A 20,636-nucleotide genomic window follows, 5' to 3' on the forward strand; every position below is an offset into this window, starting at 1 on the left:
CCGATGAGGTAATTACATAGGTCTTACTATAACGTTACTTTTGACAATATATAACGGTATATATGCTCGCGCTCTCTTGTCAGCGGCGTAGGCTAGGCTACTGCAGTAAATCGTTTTTAGGAAGTTCTGGACGACCCGACCACGAAATAATAATCTAAAAATAAACTACATAGCCTAGAAGAAACGACATTTGTCGAAAATGGACACCTAAACAAGTGTGGGTAATATAGATTCACCCACATTAAAATGAGACCGTTTCGTAACCAAAAATAAACTCCTCGGGGTACCTTTAAGAGATTCAAACGTGATGGTTTACAATTGGGGTTAAAACAAAGCGTGACGGTCACTCGTCTGTATTTATTTACTGTGCAACAATCACCACAGCTCGTCATTCTTACTCTTTCAAGGAATTCATCAGTAATTCCAGATACCATGGCTGTATGGCATCAGCTAGACTTCATGACAAAACCATTAAACGGCTCTGGGTTCAGAGTAACAATCAGTGTTAAGTGATCTGTGACACAAACACATTTTATCATTTCCTCAAGTGTTTCCTCACCCGGGCGGTGGATGACTCGGGCGTAGCTGGCCGTGGTCATTGTGTGATACAGATAAGGCTTTGATGTGATCTGTGAAGCCGTAAGGCCACAATGACGACTTGAATATAACTAAAACATAGACATGTTAATTTGATGTTGGGCTTCATTGACGAATGAGCCTTTGCTCGTCTTCTCTCCTCTCAGGTTCGTGGAGTTGTCATTGTGTTCTGAAGACTTGATTCACCAGCAACTGTCACGTGTGTCCTTGTTCTTCCATGTGCGGTAGCCAACACTACATCAGTTTTAAAAATGGCGTCTGAAGGGCATTAAAGGGAGTGTTCTCAGCGTTGAGGGTGGGACGTGTGCACACAGAAACCTGGAAACCAGACACTCAACCAGAAAGGCACAGCACACAACTTAATGTAGCCTACATTAAGTTCACAAAAACGTGACATAATAGGCGTGCTACTACCAGTTCATGTTTAAAAATCACCCGTGCTTAAAAGATTGTCATCCGTCACGGACACCAAAGGTCACTGACTCAAACGATCAAATATCCGCCCTCATAAATCAGTCTGTTGATCCAAGTTTGCATTATAAAAAAAAATCGCATGGTGACAGAACAGCATAGTGAGATGTTATTCAGCGGTATTGATTGACAGTACATTTGCAAATTGATTGCCGACCCTTCCCATCCCTCTGATCGGACCCAGAGCACCGGTTCAGTTCAGGTCTGTGACCCTCGACGCCGGGCAGAACTCTGGATCAGTACGGCCTGGAAACACCTGCGACACACAGAAGGCGGTCGTTGCCATGGTTTCAAGCGCCTCCGGACATTGGGAGTTCGCAGACATGCACACCCCCAGACCTTCGATTCAATCCAGTTCATTTTTCTGCTCTTTTGTCTTTTTTTTTCTTCTTTTTCGGAGCCGTAGGCCCGTCCTGCTCCCCGTCCTCCACCTTCTGCCTCTCCTCTTTGCATTTTGTCTTTTTCCTCTTCATCTTGGGTTCCTCTCTCTCTTCCTCCTCCACGACGTCATGTTCCTCTCCTCTCTCCACCTCTACTGCACTATCCCTCTTCTTTTTTGGAACGACGTCCTCGATGGTTCCTGTATCTTTATTCTCAATCTCGTCCACTGTGGCGTTCTCCCGCTTGCTCTCAGAAGCCTTCTTCTTCTCCTTCTTCTTCTTCTTCTTGTGTGTGATGTTGGGATCAGTGTGAGTCAGCGGCGGTGTGATCTCCTCTCCTGTGTCCTGGTCAGAAGCCTCTTCCCTCCCTCCCGCACTCTCCTCCTCCCACGCTCCCCCGTTCGAACCCCTGCTGTCGTCCTCCATCCACTTCCTGTCCTTCCTCCGTTTCTTCTTGGCGTGAGGAACTTCATTTACCACAGCAGCCGGCTGTTCCTCTAACACAGCGGCTTCCATCAGCGTTTCACCGCCCTCCTCTGAACTCTTCTTCTTCTTCTTCTTCTTCTTGGGCGTAACGTCGTGATCGGGACTTTCAGAGACGACGGCCTCGGCGCTTTCCTCGGACGCTCTTTCTTCCGCGTCGTCGTTCTTCCGCCGTTTCTTCTTCTTGGACTTTTTGCTACGGGTCTCCTCCGCCGCCTCCGCCTCGGGGGTCTGCGCTGATTGGTTGCCGGTGATGACAACGCTCTCTGGAGAGGCATCTGCTGATTGGCTGGTCTTGCCGTACTTTGCCATGAACTCCTGCTCCTGCTGTTGCAGCCGGGCCAGCTTGGCGCTCATGGTCAGGCCGTGCCTCGCTCCTCTGGTGGGGGAAGGAAGAGCAGAGTTGACCTCACCAACACACCCACGGCTGATTGAATTTCCAACAGTGTAAAGATATCTACAGGTGCATCTCAGAAAATAAGAATATTGTGTGTGAAAAAGTCCATATTTTCCATACTTTAATTCAACCAGTGAAATATTTACAGTGAAACAATATTCTAACCCCTGTGGTGTCATAAAGATATTCAGCATGAGTTAGCCTGACCGGTAATAACAGCTTACTTGTGAGCGGTGCGTCCACCACACGCCTTCATGAGGTCAGCGTCTGATAGCCTGTTGAAAAAGAAAGCAAAGGAGTTTCAAACACTGTGTCAACTTCAGATGTTATATCGCCTTCTCAAGCTTCTATCCCTGTTTCACTGAAACTCTCTGATAAACTGAAACTTTCTTTTTATATGCAAGTCCTCTTTGCTCCATCCACCGGGTCAAATTCCTAGTATGTGAAAATTTACTTGGGACATAAACTGAGATCTGAACACAGTGGGGGACCAGGGTCTTACTTGGTGGGTCTGAAGACAGTAGGGGACCAGGGTCTTACCTAGTGGGTCTAGTAGGGGACCAGGGTCTTACTTGGTGGGTCTAGTAGGGGACCAGGGTCTTACTTGGTGGGTCTAGTAGGGGACCAGGGTCTTACTTGGTGGTTCTAGTAGGGGACCAGGGTCTTACTTGGTGGGTCTAGTAGGGGACCAGGTTCTCACTTGGTGGGTCTAGTAGGGGACCAGGGTCTTACTTGGTGGGTCTAGTAGAGGACCAGGGTTTTACTTGGTGGGTCTAGTAGGGGACCAGGGTCTTATTTGGTGGGTCTAGTAGAGGACCAGGGTTTTACTTGGTGGGTCTAGTAGGGGACCAGGGTCTTACTTGGTGGGTCTAGTAGGGGACCAGGGTCTTACTTGGTGGGTCTAGTAGGGGACCAGGGTCTTACTTGGTGGGTCTAGTAGGGGACCAGGGTCTTACTTGGTGGGTTTGGTAGGGGACCAGGGTCTTACTTGGTGGGTCTAGTAGGGGACCAGGGTCTTACTTGGTGGTGCTGGAGAGGTCCAGTCTCTGGTCCTCATCGTCAGAGCTGCTGCTGTCGGAGCTGGAGGTCTTCTGCTCTGGGAGCTCCTGGCCTGACAGGAGGGTGGCAGACTGAGGGGACACAGGCCACGCAGTACAGTCAACATTAAACCAGAACACTGGATATCCTACTTATAAACATAGTCTTTCTCTGGGGCACTACTAAGAGTCTACAGTATGTTCCGTTTCCATTTCAGTCAGAATTGCACTGAGAGCAGAGATTTAACAAAAATCAATGAGCATTACAGAGAAGTTGTGTACTGTACTTGCATAGTCTGTAGCTATTACAAAAAGAACTACAGTAGGACCCCCATATCCGAACCCAACGGGACCGAAGGTCGTTCGTATCTCTGAAATGTCCGGATGACTGAAACGTATGTTAAAATGCACCAAATTCAATAGGTGGTAGCCTATATACTTGTTTCATATAGACTCATAATAGACCGATAAATACCCTTAATTACTTGTGAAAAAGCATAAAAATTGCAATCAAATAGCCAACTAAACTCATATAGCCTAGCCTATAATAGGTCTATAGTAGCCTATAATAAAATAAACTAATTTCCACTTGAATGCGGGCTTTGATCAAATACAGTACTTTATTCTCAAATGAGGCCCACGCTGTATCGATAGGCTACTGTATTCGCAGAACAAAATGGTATAGCCTAAAAACAACCCAACAACAATTAGAGCAAATGATAATCAATAAATAAATAAATGAAATGACAGACAAGTTGTCGTGTCTTAGGCTATTGTAGCCTAAAAGAAAGTCTCTAAAACAACCGATGTAGGCTAACGTGGCCTAGGCTGTAGGCTATTATTTAACAAATACAGTAGGCCTAGTACTGTATAGGCTAATCTACATGCTCACAACACGTCTGTGTTCCTGAAGTCTATTAACTGGGAACGAAAAATGACTCGATGCTCCTCTGCTTCAGGTTGCTGACGCGCTTTCTGGCTACCAAGGAATGCAGCTCTCGCGCAGCAGATTCGTTTGCGTTTTGCGCTCGACATTAGATTAACAAAGAAATGAAACGTGACAGTAGGCTACAGCCTACAGGCAACATGTAGGTCTACATACAGTTGTTTTTATTCACAGTAGGATACAGTACTGTAATGAAAATCCCACCAGTAACCAGATAGCAGGCTAAAAAAAAAGAAAGAAATGTTTTTAAGCCTGTCCGGGAGACCGGGAGGTTTGGATCTCTGAAGTTCGGATGAGTGGGGTCCTACTGTATGACCATTCCAGGGTAGGTGTTCCTACCTTGACAAAACATCCATACAGCTTGTCTTTGGCCAGTGTGGCTTTCCTTGGCTTCTTGTTGGAGATCATCCCCCCCTCCTCCTCCTCCTCCACCAGCTTCTTCACCTGCACACCATTCTACCACACATGGGAGCGTTGGGCAAACATTTTACAAACAACTTGTTTTAATTGTATGGATACACATCCCTGTAGAGCAGAGTATCTGACCTGGTCAGACTCCACCTCCAGGAGGAGACATTTTCCTGTACACGGCACGCGCACTTTGGCTTCAGCACTAGATTATGAACTTTGGCTTCAGCACTAGATTATGAACTTTGTCTTCAGCACTAGATTATGAATTTTGGCTTCAGCACTAGATTATGAACTTTGGCTTCAGCACTAGATTATGAACTTTGGCTTCAGCACTAGATTATGAACTTTGTCTTCAGCACTAGATTATGAATTTTGGCTTCAGCACTAGATTATGAACTTTGGCTTCCGCACTAGATTATGAATTTTGGCTTCAGCACTAGATTAAGCCCTTAGTCGCTTGTTTTAGAAAGGAGATGCACTTGTGAGTAGTAGTATGCCGACTTCCTACGTTAAATGCATTTATTGTAAGTCTCTTTGGATAAAAGCTTCTGCTAAATGACTAATGTAAATGTAATGCACACTAGAGCATCTAACCTGGTCAGATTCCACCTCCAGACTGGAGGACGCCTTGTTGAAAACATGGTCCCACCAGTGGAAGGTGAACTGCTCACCCTGGCGATGCCCCACCTGTGATGGAAGGAGTGAGGTTAGGTCAAATACAGATGTAGCTACTGAAGCAGTAACTCCTGAGAGGGTGTGATATATTGCCAATATACCACAGGTTGCACTGTGGTCATAGCGTTGACCAGCACAACCATGGTATATTGGCGATATACCACAACCAACGAGTTGTTGCTTTTAAACAACGGTTACATCATCGGGAAAGATCATGGGTTCTGTTGACATAACAATTAAAGTACTTTGAAATAATATTTTGGTTCACTTTACTTTTTAACAAGACTGCTGATACTCACCCCTCCTTTATCACATTTCACTTTAACTTTGATGGCCTCTGAGATTCCGTTCTCCTCGCGACCAAGACCTTTGCCTGGGAACGCAGAGCGCACGGTTAGAGGCTGACCAACATGCATTGTGTTTATAACTGCTCACGGTGATACAGCTTCTCATAGAAGAGGACCTGGCTTAGACATGTGTGCACTTAATTTCGGAGTGAATAACTCAACTGTTATATGCTAATATGAGCCCAAGGAATAGCGTGGGAAGTGTGACAAAATCTCTATCTTGGGGGAACAATCCGAAAATTATCACGCTCTGGTGACAGACAGGTCCTCATAAAAGCCCAGCCACTTGCCTTGTTCCCAGCCATGACGCAGAAGCTGTTGCTCGGCAAATTTCAGTCCACGACTTTTCTCCTGCACCGCTTCTGCCATGTCTATTATTAAAATAAACAGAACAAACAGCCTTGGACAAGAGGGAATAAAGGTAATGCTAGCTCTACCGTTTAAATGATGCTCAAAACTACCGCTAGCACACAGGTCTGCAATGCTTTGAGTTTAGACATGCAAAGACATAATGCAGTACGGGCTTACAATAAAAAAAAAGGCAGCGATAGGTAGGTATACACATAATGGTTTTACCTCAACGGTATTATTTCGCCTGCTTTAAACAACTATATAAAGCAAAATAAAACATTGGCTGTTTGAGACACAAGCCATGCGGGGAGTTCAGGAGGTTGACATGACACCGGAAATACGACTGGAGGACGTCATTCGCGTCATTTTTTTTTTTTTACATCTTTATTGACAAGCCAAATCACATACAAATAAGTTATTAATACAGTCAGTATATTTTTTAAGTGAAACATAAAAATGAATAAAAACACAAATAAACGTGTTTTACAGCTTCTTATTTTTTCGAGTTAATGTTTTTAATGTAGCTATACTGTTTGGTTTAATTTTCAAAAATTACAAATAAAGGTTTAGAATGACTAGATTTTGACTTATGGCTATGATACTTTGCTAAAAAAAATAATCAACAAGTTGGTTATATACAATTATTTAATTTTATTACTAACCGTTATTGACGTGTTATTGAGGTGTAGGCCCTAGACCTATACCTTTCCACCAATATACTGCGATATGTCTTTCACAAATTTGAGTAGGGACATTGGCAGAACAGATGTAGCATTGTTTCTGGGTGCAATTCACACAACGAACAGTTAACACAAATCTCTTTCTTAATCTTAAAAAGGTCCTCGGTTCATTCAGTATCGGCCTTTCTCGTTTCCTGGTCACGACCGGGTCCTTCTTCCATCTACGGGCAGAAAGGATGAGTTAACATCATAGACAGATCGGTTCCTGTAGCCTAGCGGTTAACAACATGTCTTCCTTTGCCTCCTCTCATCGCCAAGGTTCTCATGTCTGACCTGATCGACCCTCATCACCAGTTTTTTTCTCATTCATACTGTGTTCAGTAGGTTCTGAGAACTCAATTCTGCCACCATTCACAGGATCACACGGCTCGCCCCCTCTGACCGCCTCAGCAGTCTCTCCACCACACTAGTCTCTCTGCTCGGTCTCTCTCGACCGGTCTGGTTACTCTGGAACCCTAAGGCCATCTTCTCTGGAGTTGGGGCTCCTCAGGGCATGTTTGCTGTCCGACCTCCAGCCAGGCCAACCTGGAACATTCCAAGTTGGTTAGTCAGTCATGTTAAACAAATCACTTTGGTCAGGCTTAATACTCACCACCTGGAACAGGGTTAGAAGGTGTGTGTGTGTGTGTGTGTGTGTGTGTGTGTGTGTGTGTGTGGAGGCGGGGGGGTGTAACCACACATTTGACATGTCATAAAAGTAGCCTAAGCTTTAAAGTTAGTACACCATTTCAGGACGCAATGTGCTGAAACTCCCTTGCAAGCCCTTGTAAAACTGAAAAGTATGACCGAGAAAAGCATGCAGCCTGACGCGCCATCACCAATAGAGGGCGCCCTCGCCTAGGCAGCCACACAGTAACTCAAAGCTGATGAGACCGAACGCCGAGACTCACGTCGGAGATGCCACAGAGACAGTTATAACAGAATTACATCAATACACCTTGAACACTACAGTGTGCCATTGTAACACTCTTAGCTGTAGAACAACTCAGATGACATTCGTTGTGTAGATAGGCCTACAACTTATGTGGGTCTGGTCAAGTCATTGAGTAGGCCGGTCTTTACGGTAGCAGTAGCCTAGCCTAGGCTATTTATGTTTGCGTATGGAAGGTTGGTGGTTCAATCGCTACCTGTTAACAGCTGGCGAGCCCATGATTGGAGATGCAGCAACATATATGAAAGTTTGAAACTCACATTGAGTTTGTTCTGGTCAAGTCACTGAAGAAGGACAAATAAGTCCATACAGCCAAATGTAGCCTACCAGACCAGACTGCCACGGACTTAAAAATGCAACACACAACATGAGTTTTGCCATAGCAACACACACACACACACACACATTTTCATGGTCCACTGTGCCATTCTCTTTGCTGTAAATCAATACAGAGGACATTGAATAGCCTACTGTAGATAAAGATCATGTTGGTCTGATTGGGTCACTGAGTCTTTACACAGCCAGGGGGCGCTGCATCCGTGAGGTGACCCGTGGAGATGCCAGACTCTGAGAGGATGTTGAATAGTAGGCTACACACACGGATGTAGCCTATTACTACAGAGGAGATGCCACAGTTCCACAGAAAAGGAAATACACTTAGGCTACTGTAGTAGATATAGCACACTGTGCCACCCTGACATACCCTTAGATGTTGACCACTACAACGAGACAGGATAGTAATTGGACAATAAACTCATTGGTCTGGTTAAGTCTGTGAACCGATTCTTTATGGAGCACAAGATTAGGAGTGGAAACACTAGCGACTGAAAAATAAGCAGTGAAAGATATGCATTAACCTATATCATAATCCTGCATACCTTCAGAATACTGTAGTGCTAATCGCTAATCACAAACGCTGCCAAACGAAAACTTTCTCCATCCAACAGGGGGCATCCAAAGCAGAACAATGGTCCTCATTCCTGAACATTTTCTTAAGTGTCTTCTTAAATGTCTTCTTACGAACTTCGTAAGACCAACCCTAAGAAAGATCCCCGCCGGATTCATGAATGGGTGGAAATGTGTTCCTAAACCGCCAAAGTCTCAGCTGTGCTCCCCTTCTTAAGTTGAATGCGCGTTCTCGTACACCTGGATTTGCATACATAAACGCCCCGACAGCTCCTTACTACAGGGTCGTGTGCACACAAAATCCCCAGACAACGCGGAAAAAGTTGAGACGTTCCCAATTGACATGCTTGATGTTCAAGGTCACGTGCAAATTCGACGTTTTATTCGTCACATGCAACATAACCTACCAGTAAAATGAGCAGTGAGATGTTCTATTTCGTGGAGCTCCGCCCCACAGGGCTAGCTCCTATTGGCTAGCGAAACCCAGCTAGCTACATTGACTGAAGAAAAAAACATACACGCACCTGTGTCCAACCAAGTCCGGTGCACCACTGTATAAGCGGGCTACGCCCGCACATCTGCTCCTTCGAAATTTTCAGCTCGCATTGATACTGAAAGAAGATAAGAATGTCTAGTCAGCGGACTCAAGCGGAGCTGGCGGCGTCCTCAGATGACCCCCTGCCGGCACCGATTGATCCGCCGGATCGTTTCTGTGTCTGCGGCTCCCGCTACAGCGACGTGGGACACCACCTCTGCTTCCGCTGTCTGGGGCCGCAGCACGCCAGAGCGGGTCTGGCTCCGTCCCCCGCCTGCGAGATCTGCGCCCTCCTGGACCCCATGGAGAGGATGCTCCGGGCGCATTTCTTCGCTCCGCCGCCGCTGGAGACTGAAGGTCTGGTCCAGCTGGTCGGCGAGGACATCGGCGCGCCCCCGCAACAACCGGCAGCCCCGATTACCTCCCTCGCGCCTACGGATGATGAGGAAGAGCTCTCCGAGGCAGACGAGGGTCAATCTGCGTCAGAAGCCACTACGGCTAGTGGCGCCTCCTTCCCGGGGCAGGGTTCCTTCGATCGCGACCTGCCCCGGCTGCTGGAGAGAGCCGTGCATCACCTCGGTATCTCCGTCCCGGAGGCTGCTGCGACTACGGGGCTCCCACTGTGGAGCTCCGTCTGCTACGGGCGTCCCTCTCAGCCTGCTCCTCGTCTCCTGCCGGCTATGCCTGACCTGGAGGCGTTCGTCGAGGCTGAATGGGAGCGGCCGTTGGCCATCAGAGGTCCGCTTCGCCAGTTCAGCAGAGCTACGAGGGTAACCGGCTGGACTGACGTAGCAGCTATCGGCTCTCCTCCTCTGGAACCCGACATTGCAGCAGTCCTGGTGCCTGGTTCCTCCGCCTGGGGCTCGGCCAGGAAGCCTCTCATGCCGGACGTCAAGGACAAGACAACCCTGTCCTTGTCCGACAAAAGTTTTTCTCTGGCCGCGCAGGCCGTGGCTGCCTCCTCCTCCATTGCTATGCTGGCCATTTACATCGGCCAGCTAGCTACGGAGCAAACCCCCCCCTCTATGGATGAAGACAGGAGAGCGGAGATGCCTGAAGCCGCCGGAGCAGTTGCTCAGCTTGTGAGAATCTCCGCCTCCTGTCTGGGTGGAGTGATGGCCACGTCGGTGGTGCAGCAGCGCCACCTATGGCTCTCCCTGACTCGTCTGCGCGAGGAAAACAAGGGTGTCCTCCTCAACTCACCGGTCAGTAGGGAGGGGTTGTTTGGGGCGGCTGTGTCTAACATCCTGGAGCAGTGTCGCAGCCAGGAGCAGGACCGGCTCCTCCTCGCTCGCCACCTCGCTGCTCCGGGGGAGCGCAGTGTGCCGGCACGTCCGCGTGCTCCGGCTGATGCTGCCGCGACTGGGAGCAAGCGCCGGCGAACACACAAGGCTAAACAACCTGCCCCGCGACCTCCCCCTGCCTACCCCGCCCAGGGTGCCGGGACCGGGCCGACGTCTTCAAGCGCGCCCACCGCTCCGCCTCCGGCTTGGGGTAGGAAGAGGCGCACCTATTGACGGTGCGTGGAGATGCGTGACTGTGTTGTGCCCACACCACGCTCTGTTAAGAGCGGCGGTGAGCAAGTTTCCCTGTTCAGGAATAAAGCAAACACGATGCAACGTTATCAAGCTGGTTGTAATGTGCAGTCCGCATCTCCTCCTGTTTCAGCTACTGTAATGTTCTCGGCTAGAGCCGCTGGGTCTTCTGTGAAAGAGTCAGAATTGACCACGGCAGGTCTCGCCGCAGCTGGAAGACCGGCTCGAGCCGCGGAGTCTTTTCCTGCTAAAGCAGACGTGACTCACGCGGGGCTCGCCGGCTCAGCTGATGTGATGTATTCGGCTAGAGCCACCGGGTCTTCCGTGAAAAAGTCGGAATTGACCATGGCAGGTCTCGCCGCAGCTGAAAAACCGACTCGAGCCGCGGAGTATTTTCCTGCAAAGAGAGCAGACGTGACGTGCGCAGCTCTCGCCAGTTCAGCGAATGTAATATATTCGGCTAGAGCCGCCGGGTCCTCTGTGAGAAAGTCAGATTTGACCACGGCAGGTCTCGCCGCCCCTGTTCTAAACAGACCGTTTGGGTTTTTAACAGAGGGGATGTGTGCGCCCAGGCCAAGTGCTATGGCTGTACTGCCCTGTTCGGAGTTTTCTCGGGACCGACCGCTGGCGGGGTTTAGCGGCGAAAAAGATGCGCTAGACCCCCAGACGGCGTTCGTTCATTCGGGCCGAGCGTTCGAGCCTCTCCCTGTGTGTTCGACAGGTAGAGAGTTTTCACGCTCACCGGTCAGTGAGAATACTTCCATGTTTACTGCCTCGGCTAGCTATTTTCATGAGCAGCCGAGGCGTCGCTCCGTCAGTGTGTGTGATACCAACGCTCGGCCTTTAGCTAAAAGGAGCAGGCCTATGGTGTCTGATATCCACACTTCATCTCACAACGTGCACCAGTCGCATGGTTTTCGCCTAGCCGCTTTGTGTGATGTTGGCGCGAAATCACTGCCCGCCTCTCATGTCCCGTGTAGTCGGTCTGCGAAAGACGGCACCTTGACAGATCATGCAAATGAGAAGGCGGGGCTTCCCGCATTGCAACACTCCGCCGTTTTCTCTCAATGGGATGAGCAACGGCGGCTTGTTAGCAATGCGGACGGTGTCGACTCACTTCCTCTTTTTGTGAATGAAGTGCTTCTTGACAGGAATGCCATTCATCCTCGCGCTGTTCAGGGACATGGAACTCCCAATGGGGATTTTTCATCTCCCTTTCGAGGGTGGCCCGCCTTGGGCCAGGACAGCAGAGTTTCTCAGCTGTCCGGTGGCGGTCAGGGCCAAATTAAAAATAGGGCAGGTTCCTCGATCTGTTCCCGCGATCTCCGGCACGACCTCTTTCCAACCGCTTCACAGTCTGGCAGGAGAGATGTCTCCTGGACAGCTGGTTGCAGCGTGTTCTACGGGAAGGGTATCTCATTCAGTTTTGTTGCCCCCCACCGCCCTTCACGGGCGTAGTGGAGACAGTGATACCGCGTCCCGCTCAGGCTGCCGCTCTGTCAGCAGAGATTGCAGAACTGATGGCGAAGGGAGCGGTAACTGTGGTCCCGTCAGACCAGAGGGACGAGGGATTTTATTCCCGCTACTTCCTCGTGCCAAAGAAGACGGGGGGCGTGAGGCCAATTTTGGACCTCCGCCTTTTCAACAAAACGGTGGCGAATCTGAAGTTCCATATGCTTACGGTGCGACAAATGCTGGAGGCATTCCTTCCCGGCGATTTTTTTGCGTTTTTGCGTTTCGCCTACCTGGGTGTGGCGTACGAATAAGACAACCAGACTCCCGTTTGGATATGCGCTCGCCCCCAGAACCTTCTCCAATTGTGTGGAGGCGGCGTTGAGGCCACTACGCCGGCAGGGCATCAGGATCCTGGCGTACCTGGACGACCTGCTGGTACTGGCTCCGTCGCCTTTGTTGGCTCTGATGCATACCGCCACGGTGGTGAGGCATCTCACCGACCTGGGGTTTGCAGTCAACTGGGAGAAGAGTGCTCTGTGGCCGGCCCGTCAGATTGTTTACCTAGGTATCAATCTGGACACGAGCGCCATGAGAGCACGGCTATCCGATTCAAGGAGGGAAACACTGGAGAAGAGTCTCAGCGTTTTCCGTCCTTCTCGAAAGATCGCGGTTCTGTCGATCATGCGCCTTCTGGGTCTCATGGCAGCCGCCCATGTGGTAGTGTCACTGGGCCTACTTCACATGAGGTGGGGGCAGAGATGGTTCGCGCGGCTTCGTCTGGACCCTGTGAGGCACAGACGGCGCCTTGTGCGGATGCCGGGGTCGTTGTCAGCAGACCTCGACTATTGGAGGGACCGGCGCGTGATAGCGCACGGTGTTCCAATAGGCAGGGTGTCGGCTCACGTCGCTGTCTTCACAGACGCGTCTCTAAGCGGCTGGGGTGGTACATGTCTGTCCCAGGCCGTAGGTGGTTTGTGGGCCGTCGGAGAACGGCGCCACATCAACCTCCTGGAGTTGGAGACGGTGCTACTGGCATTGCGCCACTTTGTACACCTGGTACAGGGGCGCGATGTGCTGGTGCGGTCAGACAACCAGACCACAGAAGCTTACATCAACCGACAAGGGGGAGTCCGCTCGCCAGCGCTTCACCGTCTGGCGGTAACGCTGTGGCGATGGGCTCATGTCAATCTCCGGTCGCTGACAGCGCGGCACATTGCCGGCCGTCTGAACGTCGGGGCGGACCTGATGTCTCGGGGCGGGCCTCACCCGGACGAGTAGAGCCTACATCCTCAGATAGTGGCTCAGCTCTGGACCCGGTTCGGCAGAGCAGGGGTGGATCTCTTTGCTTCGAGAGAGAACGCGAAGTGTCCCCTCTGGTTCTCTCTGAAACAGCAGGACCAGCCTCCGCTGGGCGTGGATGCGTTCGCGCATGCCCCCTGGCCGGGGGCGCTGCTGTATGCTTTCCCGCCGATGGGACTGATTTTACCATTGTTGGCCAGGGTGCGGTCAGAGGGTGCATCGGTAATACTGATAGCGCCAGACCGCCACTGGGCGAGATGGTATGCAGAAGTGATGGCCATGACTACTGTAGAACCGTGGCACATCCCTCATTGGCCGAACGCTCTGTCCCAGGCGGAGGGCTCAATTTGCGCACCTCCGGTCTTGGGACGGCCGCTGGTGGCCTGGCTCTTGAACGGCGGAGATTGTCTGATAGGGGACTCTCTCCGGCCGTGATCTGTACAATTCAGAGCGCGCGCGCAGCTTCCACTGCCTTGGTTTACTCTGGCAAATGGGCTGCTTTTGCGCGTTGGTGTGAGGAAAGGGACTTCGCTCCCGAGTCATGCTCGGTCGAGGCGATTTTGGAATTCCTTCAGCACCTGATGGATCATGGTGGCGGTTTAGCAGCATCCACTATCAAGGTGTATGCGTGTGCTATTTCCGCATGCCATGAGGGGTTTGGCAAAACTACGGTTTTCGGGCATCCCCTGGTTAAACGCTTCCTGGCCGGCACGCGCCGTCTTCGCCCTGTGCGTAAGGCTGCGGCGCCGCCTTGGGATTTGCTCTTGGTTCTGGATGCGCTATGTAAAGCGCCGTTCGAACCAATGGAGCGGATGTCTCTCAAGTGGCTATCGATTAAGACCGCGCTGCTCCTTGCTCTGACGTCGGGCAAGCGGGTCAGTGATCTGAGGGCGTTGACAGTTTTTCTCATCACGGGTGATGGGAGCAAAGCTGTGTTGCGCACGGATCCATCTTTCGTTCCGAAGGTGGTCCGGGGCGCCTATAGAGCACAGGATTTGGAGCTGGGAGCCTTCTATCCTCCACCTCATGCGAGCGAGGAAGAGGCCCGCCTGCATTTGTTGTGTCCTGTGCGTGCGTTGACGTGTTACGTCCAGCGCACGGCTGCGGTCCGCACCACCCCCCAGTTGTTGGTTTGCCACGGCCCAGGGAAGGTGGGTTCTCCGTTGTCGAAACAGCGTCTCTCCCATTGGATCTGTGAGGGCATCGCCCAGTGTTACGTGACTGCGGGTCGTCCTCTGCCTGGTACTGTTCGGGCACACTCCACAAGGGGTGTGGCCACGTCAGTTGCCCTGTTCAATGGTGTGTCAGTGGAGGACATCTGTGCGGCGGCGACTTGGTCGTCCCCGTCTCTTTTTGTCCGTTATTACCTTTTATCCATGTCCTCTGTCTCTGTGGCATCATCTGTGCTAAACACAGCCGCCGGTGCGAGCCAGCGTTAGACAGGATGTTTCATGTAGGTGTTCGGCTCGAGTCGCCGGGTCTTCTGTGAAAGAGTCAGAATGGACCACGGCAGGTCTCGCCGCTACTGGAGAACCGGTTCGAGCCGCGGGGTCTTTTCCTGCTAGGAAAAGCAGACATGACTCACGCGGGTCTCACCGGTTCAGCTAAGGTAGGAGCAGGCCCGTCTAGTGACGTTCCGCTGATGTTTATGAGTGAGGCTGGGACGGGCTTGTTACGGAGTAACCGCTTTGGTCCAGCTCTCGCCCCACGTACCTCTCCTTGCCCTCGGCTGTGATAGACTGAGTGTGGCGGGGTGGGGCCAGTGCTTGGGTCGGATCAACTGTAAGTATGGTCTCGCCTTGGAGCCCTGGCTTGTGTCCTGACTGGTTTTTCCCTTACTGGGGCCAGCAAGAGTGTATGGTGCGGTCGTGTAGCTCCGCTTATGCCAATAGGAGCTAGCCCTGTGGGGCGGAGCTCCACGAAATAGAACGATGGTTACGTATTGTAACCCTAGTTCTATGAGTGGAGCGGAGCCCCACAGGGAACAGACTTGCTGACCCCGCAGTCTGCTCGCTGAAAATTTCGGTTAGGAGCAGATGTGCGGGCGTAGCCCGCTTATACAGTGGTGCACCGGACTTGGTTGGACACAGGTGCGTGTATGTTTTTTTCTTCAGTCAATGTAGCTAGCTGGGTTTCGCTAGCCAATAGGAGCTAGCCCTGTGGGGCTCCGCTCCACTCATAGAACTAGGGTTACAATACGTAACCATCGTTTCTCTGCTGGCTATTATAACGTGCACACTAAGCTTAAGCAAGGTGAAACAAACCAATACAAAATAACAAAAGAAAACAAGACGGTATATATGGGCTTTTAATACAATATGCAAAATATATAACCTACATGAAAGGGATGGGATGTGCTGAGAGCAGATTGAATTATAGCCTACAGTTTAGTTAAATGCATGAGTAGGCTACTTATGGATCTTGATATGCCCTATATCTATATTATGTCCATATGATATATTTTAGTTATGGATATTCACGTTTACAGTATTTACAGAATGTAGATGTGTCCATTCTGACGACTATGGAATATAAGGTGCTGTTGTGCTGAGTCTGAGTATAGCGACTGAGTTTAGTGCTTATTTATTAATTCACTGCCATTTGCAGTGTTTGTGTAGTGCTTTTATTTATTTTAGGACACCGCGATGCCTTCATGAATGTGTAACGTAATTGGAAATTATACAAATATCCTCGTATTTATGATTATGATTATTATTCAAGCCTAGGATGTCTGTAGACTTGATGTTAACGCAATCACCTCGGATTTCTCATAAATTCAGCCCTTGCGAACGGGCGCACTCCAATCTGGCCAACCTATGACTGCATTTTCGCGTTCTTAAATCCTGTTCTTAGATAAGAACAAATCCGAGATAAGAAACCATTCAGGAATGCCAGAATTGTCCCGGGAACTTCGTAAGTGGAGTTAAGAAGACATTTCTTCTTAACTTCTTCTTAACTGCGTTCAGGAATGAGGTCCAATATTCCTTTCCAGCTCTAACTCTGCAGTGTGTGTGTGTGTGTGTGTGTGTGTGTGTGTGTGTGTGTGTGTGTGTGTGTGTGCGTGTGCGTGTGTGTGTGTGTGTGTGCGTGCGTGTGTGTCTGTGTCTGTGTGTGTGTCTCTCTCTGTGTTTGTGTGTGTGCGTGTGTGTGTGTGGAAGGAGGCGTTGGCCACCATTCCACGTGACTATGATTGCCAATTTTATTTCAAACCCACTTCTAGTACTCTACGTGAGGACTCACCTGAGATTAACTTAAAAAATTGGTGAAGACGCAAATCATGTTGACATGATTTGACTCTGTCTGGCCAGCAGAAAACCTTTTTATTTTTCCTTGGGCCTGGATTCGTTGACAAGGATGTGTGCTCCATTATCCCAGCATGCATTGGTGTTTATCTGTGTGAACACACTAAGGGCAGGAAAAACAAACGTCCTGTGGTCCTAGTTATCATAGCGAGCCAAATGCTGACCAGGAAGTCTCTCACCACTCATTCCCCATAAACTACAACAGTTGTCTTAGCAGCATGAGGTTATTACACTATTGTGAGCCAGGAATACCCAATGTCAATATAATATTTTTGACCACTGTCTGGTCAAATACATCAAACATGTCCTGAAACTCAGTGGCCCTCTGAAACTCAGTGACCCTCTGAAGGAAAGAAGGAAAATGTGGATGGTAACTGGACTGCGCTGTAGCGCTTTTATCAAACTGCTCACCAGTCGGGCGACACAGAGCTCTACACTGCAGATACTCTGGAGAAGAACATCAAAGGGGCCAAAAAGAACTACAGGGACAGACTGGAAAACCAATACAGTGGCTCGGACACCAGGAGCATGTGGCAGGGCCTACAGACCAGCACCGACTACAAAGTGAGGCCTGCAGACATCAGCGCAGCTGACAGAGCTCCCAGACAAGCTCAACACCTTCTATGCGAGGTTAGACGCACTGAACACGAGCACACGACGAGTCCAGGGCCACAGGGAACCTGATCACATGGTCCTAGAACTCTCAGAGGCTGTGGTGCACGAGGCCTTCAGGAGGGTGAACGCTCACAAAGCTGCTGGTCCCGACGACATATCACCCAGAGTCATCAACATGTGTGCCACACAGCTGGCTCCTGTCTTCACGGACATATTCAACACATCACTGTCACAGCAGGTCGTCCCCACATGCTTCAAGATGACAACAATAGTGCCAGTACCCAAGAAAACCAGGGTAACCTGCCAGAATGACTACTGGCCACTAGGACTCACTCCAGTGGTCATGAAGTACCCCTCCCCTGAGGTAGCTCTCTCTAGGTCTATGATTAACCAGTTCTTAAAGCAAAAAATAAATAAAAAAATAAACTAAAAATTCCTGCCTGACGCGAGGCCTTCTAAAGCGCGAGGGCCAGTGCGACCGCTCCTTTTGCCCCTCCCTAGCGGCGGCCCTGGTGATGAAATACATCGACATCATCATCCCGGATTCACAGCAGTTCTCTTACAGAGCCAACAGATCTGTGGATGATGCCTTCACACTGGTCTTACAATTCGCACTGGAGCACCGGGGCAAGAAAAACACCTACGCCAGGATGCTATTCATTGACTACAGCTCTGCCTTAAACACCGTACGCCCCATCAACCTGGTCCCGAAGCTGAGAGGTGTAGGCCTGAGCAGCTAAAACTGGATCCTGGACTTCCCCACTGACAGCACATCAGCACAGGTGTCCCGCAGGGCTGCTGCCTGAGCCCCAGGATATTCACTGTACACCCACGACTGCTCAGCCAAGCACAGCAGCAAACGAATCATCAAGTTGGCGGATGACACCACTGTGATGGGCCTGATCTCCCCCAATGACTCATCTGAATCAGCCTTCCTCCAGGAGGTGTCAGACGTACATGTAGTAACATGGTATCAAGACAACAACCTGACCCTGAACACTACCAAGATAAAGGAGATGATTGTGGACTTCAGGAGAGGAGGAAAAAGCCCCTCCCCCCTCCCCGCCTCCATCATCATCATTGGGGAGATTGTACTTTCTGAGGTGCCTGCAGAGATAGGGCATGAGCACACAAACACTAGTGAACTTCTACCGCAGCATCATCGAAAGTGTCCTGACTGGAGGCCTCACGTACGGTAGCACCACCGCCAACAACAGACACGCCATCCAAAGGGTGGTGAAGACGCAGAAGATCATTGGTGTGGAGCTCCCAGCCATCAAGGATCTCTACAACCAACATTGATTGTAGTTCATTTTTAAATGTACACATTCCAATTGCCCTCACTTGATGGTACCTTCTCTTATAAATTGAGACACTCTTTTTCCTGTTCCTGCAGGTTCTAAGTCAATAGCTAACAAAGCCTTTATGTATGCATATGTCTATTGGAATAATCTACCTGTAAATATTTGATTAAAATGCCCTGTCTTCTTATTATAGGATCAGTACATGTCCATAATAACATAACACCTCTATAATTCGGCCTATGTTTTGAGTGCTATCACTGACATCAATACATTTCTATAACTAATGAATTAATACATTTTTCATGTTCTCTAAGGGGTATGATTCCATTTTCCGTCTTATTATTTTTTATTTCGATTTTATTTTGTCATTTAAATCTTGTTATTCTTGTTTTTATTAAATGCCTTTTTTCTAATAGTGTTGTTAGGATATTGTGTTATTGTCGTAGACCCCCCTTGAAAACGAATGCTACATCTCGAGGGGATTTTATTCCTTTAGAATTTCCAGAAGTATTCATGAAAGAAACAGTTCCATAGCGATGATTCTAGAATGTTGTCAGTTTGGGGCTTGGTGGTAAAGCTGTCTGTCTAATGTGCAGATGTAATCAGATGTGTAATGACTTCTTCTGTGCGACATCCAGTTTTTGGACTGCCGATGACCCCCACCTTTACAATCTGACCCATCCATTCTAGACCTCACCTTCTTCTCTTTAACATTCCGAGGTCATACTAACAAAATCTGATACACATGATCAACATAATCAATTAGAAAGACATTTATTTTGATAGGTAGTTTTTTACTATAGTAGTACTATATTACTACTACTAGCCTACACTATATAGTACTATAGCCTATCGTTTTTTTCAGTGGAATTTTAAAGCAAGTCAACCCCCCCCCTCTCTCTCTCCTCTCTCTCTCTCTCTCTCTCTCTCTACCCCTCTCTCCCTCTCTCCCTCGCTCTCTCTCTCTCTCTCCCTCTCTCTCTCTCTCGCTCTTCACTGCGACAGGACCCTCCCCGATGGATGCGACTCAAACTTGAACGCAGTAACGTTATTCTTCAGTGCAAAGACCAGGCTGTGTGGACGTTGTTTTCCTCCGTTTAACTATCTTATAATAGGACTAATATCGTTTAACTATCTTATAATAGCCCTAATATCTTTTAAATAGTTTTTTTTTTCTTTTAAGTGTGTGCCCTCTGGACGCGGACAATACGAACAATCGAAAGCTGCGGATTTCTTGCTCCGTAGTAACCAAGGTGAGTGAGTTGCCAGATGAGTCGCACCGAGACACTTTTGGAGATTGTTGGAGGTGACTATATGTCCAGGTCATCGTTTTAAACTTAGTATGGAAAATACGTACCGTGTAGGCTGCATTCTTCTGAGCTGGAAGTTTTCGGCTGCAGTGTTGTTAGGCTATAGTCTTGCTATAAAAGTTGCGTTGCATTTGACATTAGGCCCGGGCTGTATTGTTGGAAACTTAACAAGAGAATAACGAAAGCCATATTATTGATAAAATAATAATGAATGCCATAGTATTGATAACCAGGAATGTGCTGTTTAAAAGCAAGAAATAAGGGTTGTAGACCTAGTGTCTGTTGATAACATTTTACAGTAGGACTATGCTGCATGCCATTGTGATGCATTCATCTCTCATCATGAACTGTAGCCTATATGAAAGTCCTCAGAAATCAAGTATTAAGCCGAAAAAGTAGCCCAATGTGTTCAAAGGCTATCACGTGGTGTATTTAACTTGTGTTGTTAAAAATGGCTCTAGAATCAATAAACAACTCGGATATTCATTCACCATCCAAGATAGGCCTTCTGCATGGAGTTTATTTAAATTCTTAAAGGGGTAGTGTGCTATTTCGGCAATTTAGCACTATTTGTGGTCTGTCTACCATGAACCTGAATCATAGAGATCA

General features: G+C 49.0%; 2 protein-coding genes across 3 annotated transcripts in view; one reads left to right on the forward strand and one right to left on the reverse strand.

Annotated features, from left to right (window-relative positions):
• Nucleotides 1-1,266: 1,266 nt before the first annotated feature.
• Nucleotides 1,267-6,396, reverse strand: gpatch4 (G patch domain containing 4; the record flags this gene model as incomplete). The annotated part of the gene is made up of 9 exons (XM_084442464.1): nucleotides 6,321-6,396; nucleotides 6,035-6,115; nucleotides 5,697-5,770; nucleotides 5,317-5,409; nucleotides 4,651-4,767; nucleotides 3,349-3,458; nucleotides 2,553-2,603; nucleotides 1,840-2,310; nucleotides 1,267-1,324 (listed from the first exon to the last, which is right to left on the reverse strand). Exons 2-9 carry the CDS (start codon nucleotides 6,111-6,113, stop codon nucleotides 1,267-1,269), a joined length of 1,053 nt encoding a protein of 350 aa, XP_084298590.1. The 5' UTR covers nucleotides 6,114-6,115; nucleotides 6,321-6,396.
• A 9,073-nt stretch (nucleotides 6,397-15,469) lies between these two features.
• The window catches only part of pear1 (platelet endothelial aggregation receptor 1), a 59,227-nt gene continuing 54,060 nt past the window's right edge, over nucleotides 15,470-20,636 (forward strand). Inside the window, exon 1 of one of the 2 annotated variants that reach the window (XM_084442239.1) lies at nucleotides 15,470-15,592. The gene's annotated coding sequence lies outside the window, so the exon portion shown is untranslated. Of the gene's footprint in view, nucleotides 15,593-19,763; nucleotides 19,971-20,636 lie in introns of those variants that run through there. The other variant, XM_084442238.1, reaches the window with a different exon arrangement.

Source organism: Borostomias antarcticus (assembly GCF_949987555.1).
Source record: "Borostomias antarcticus genome assembly, chromosome: 8".
Taxonomy (NCBI): Eukaryota; Metazoa; Chordata; class Actinopteri; order Stomiiformes; family Stomiidae; genus Borostomias; species Borostomias antarcticus.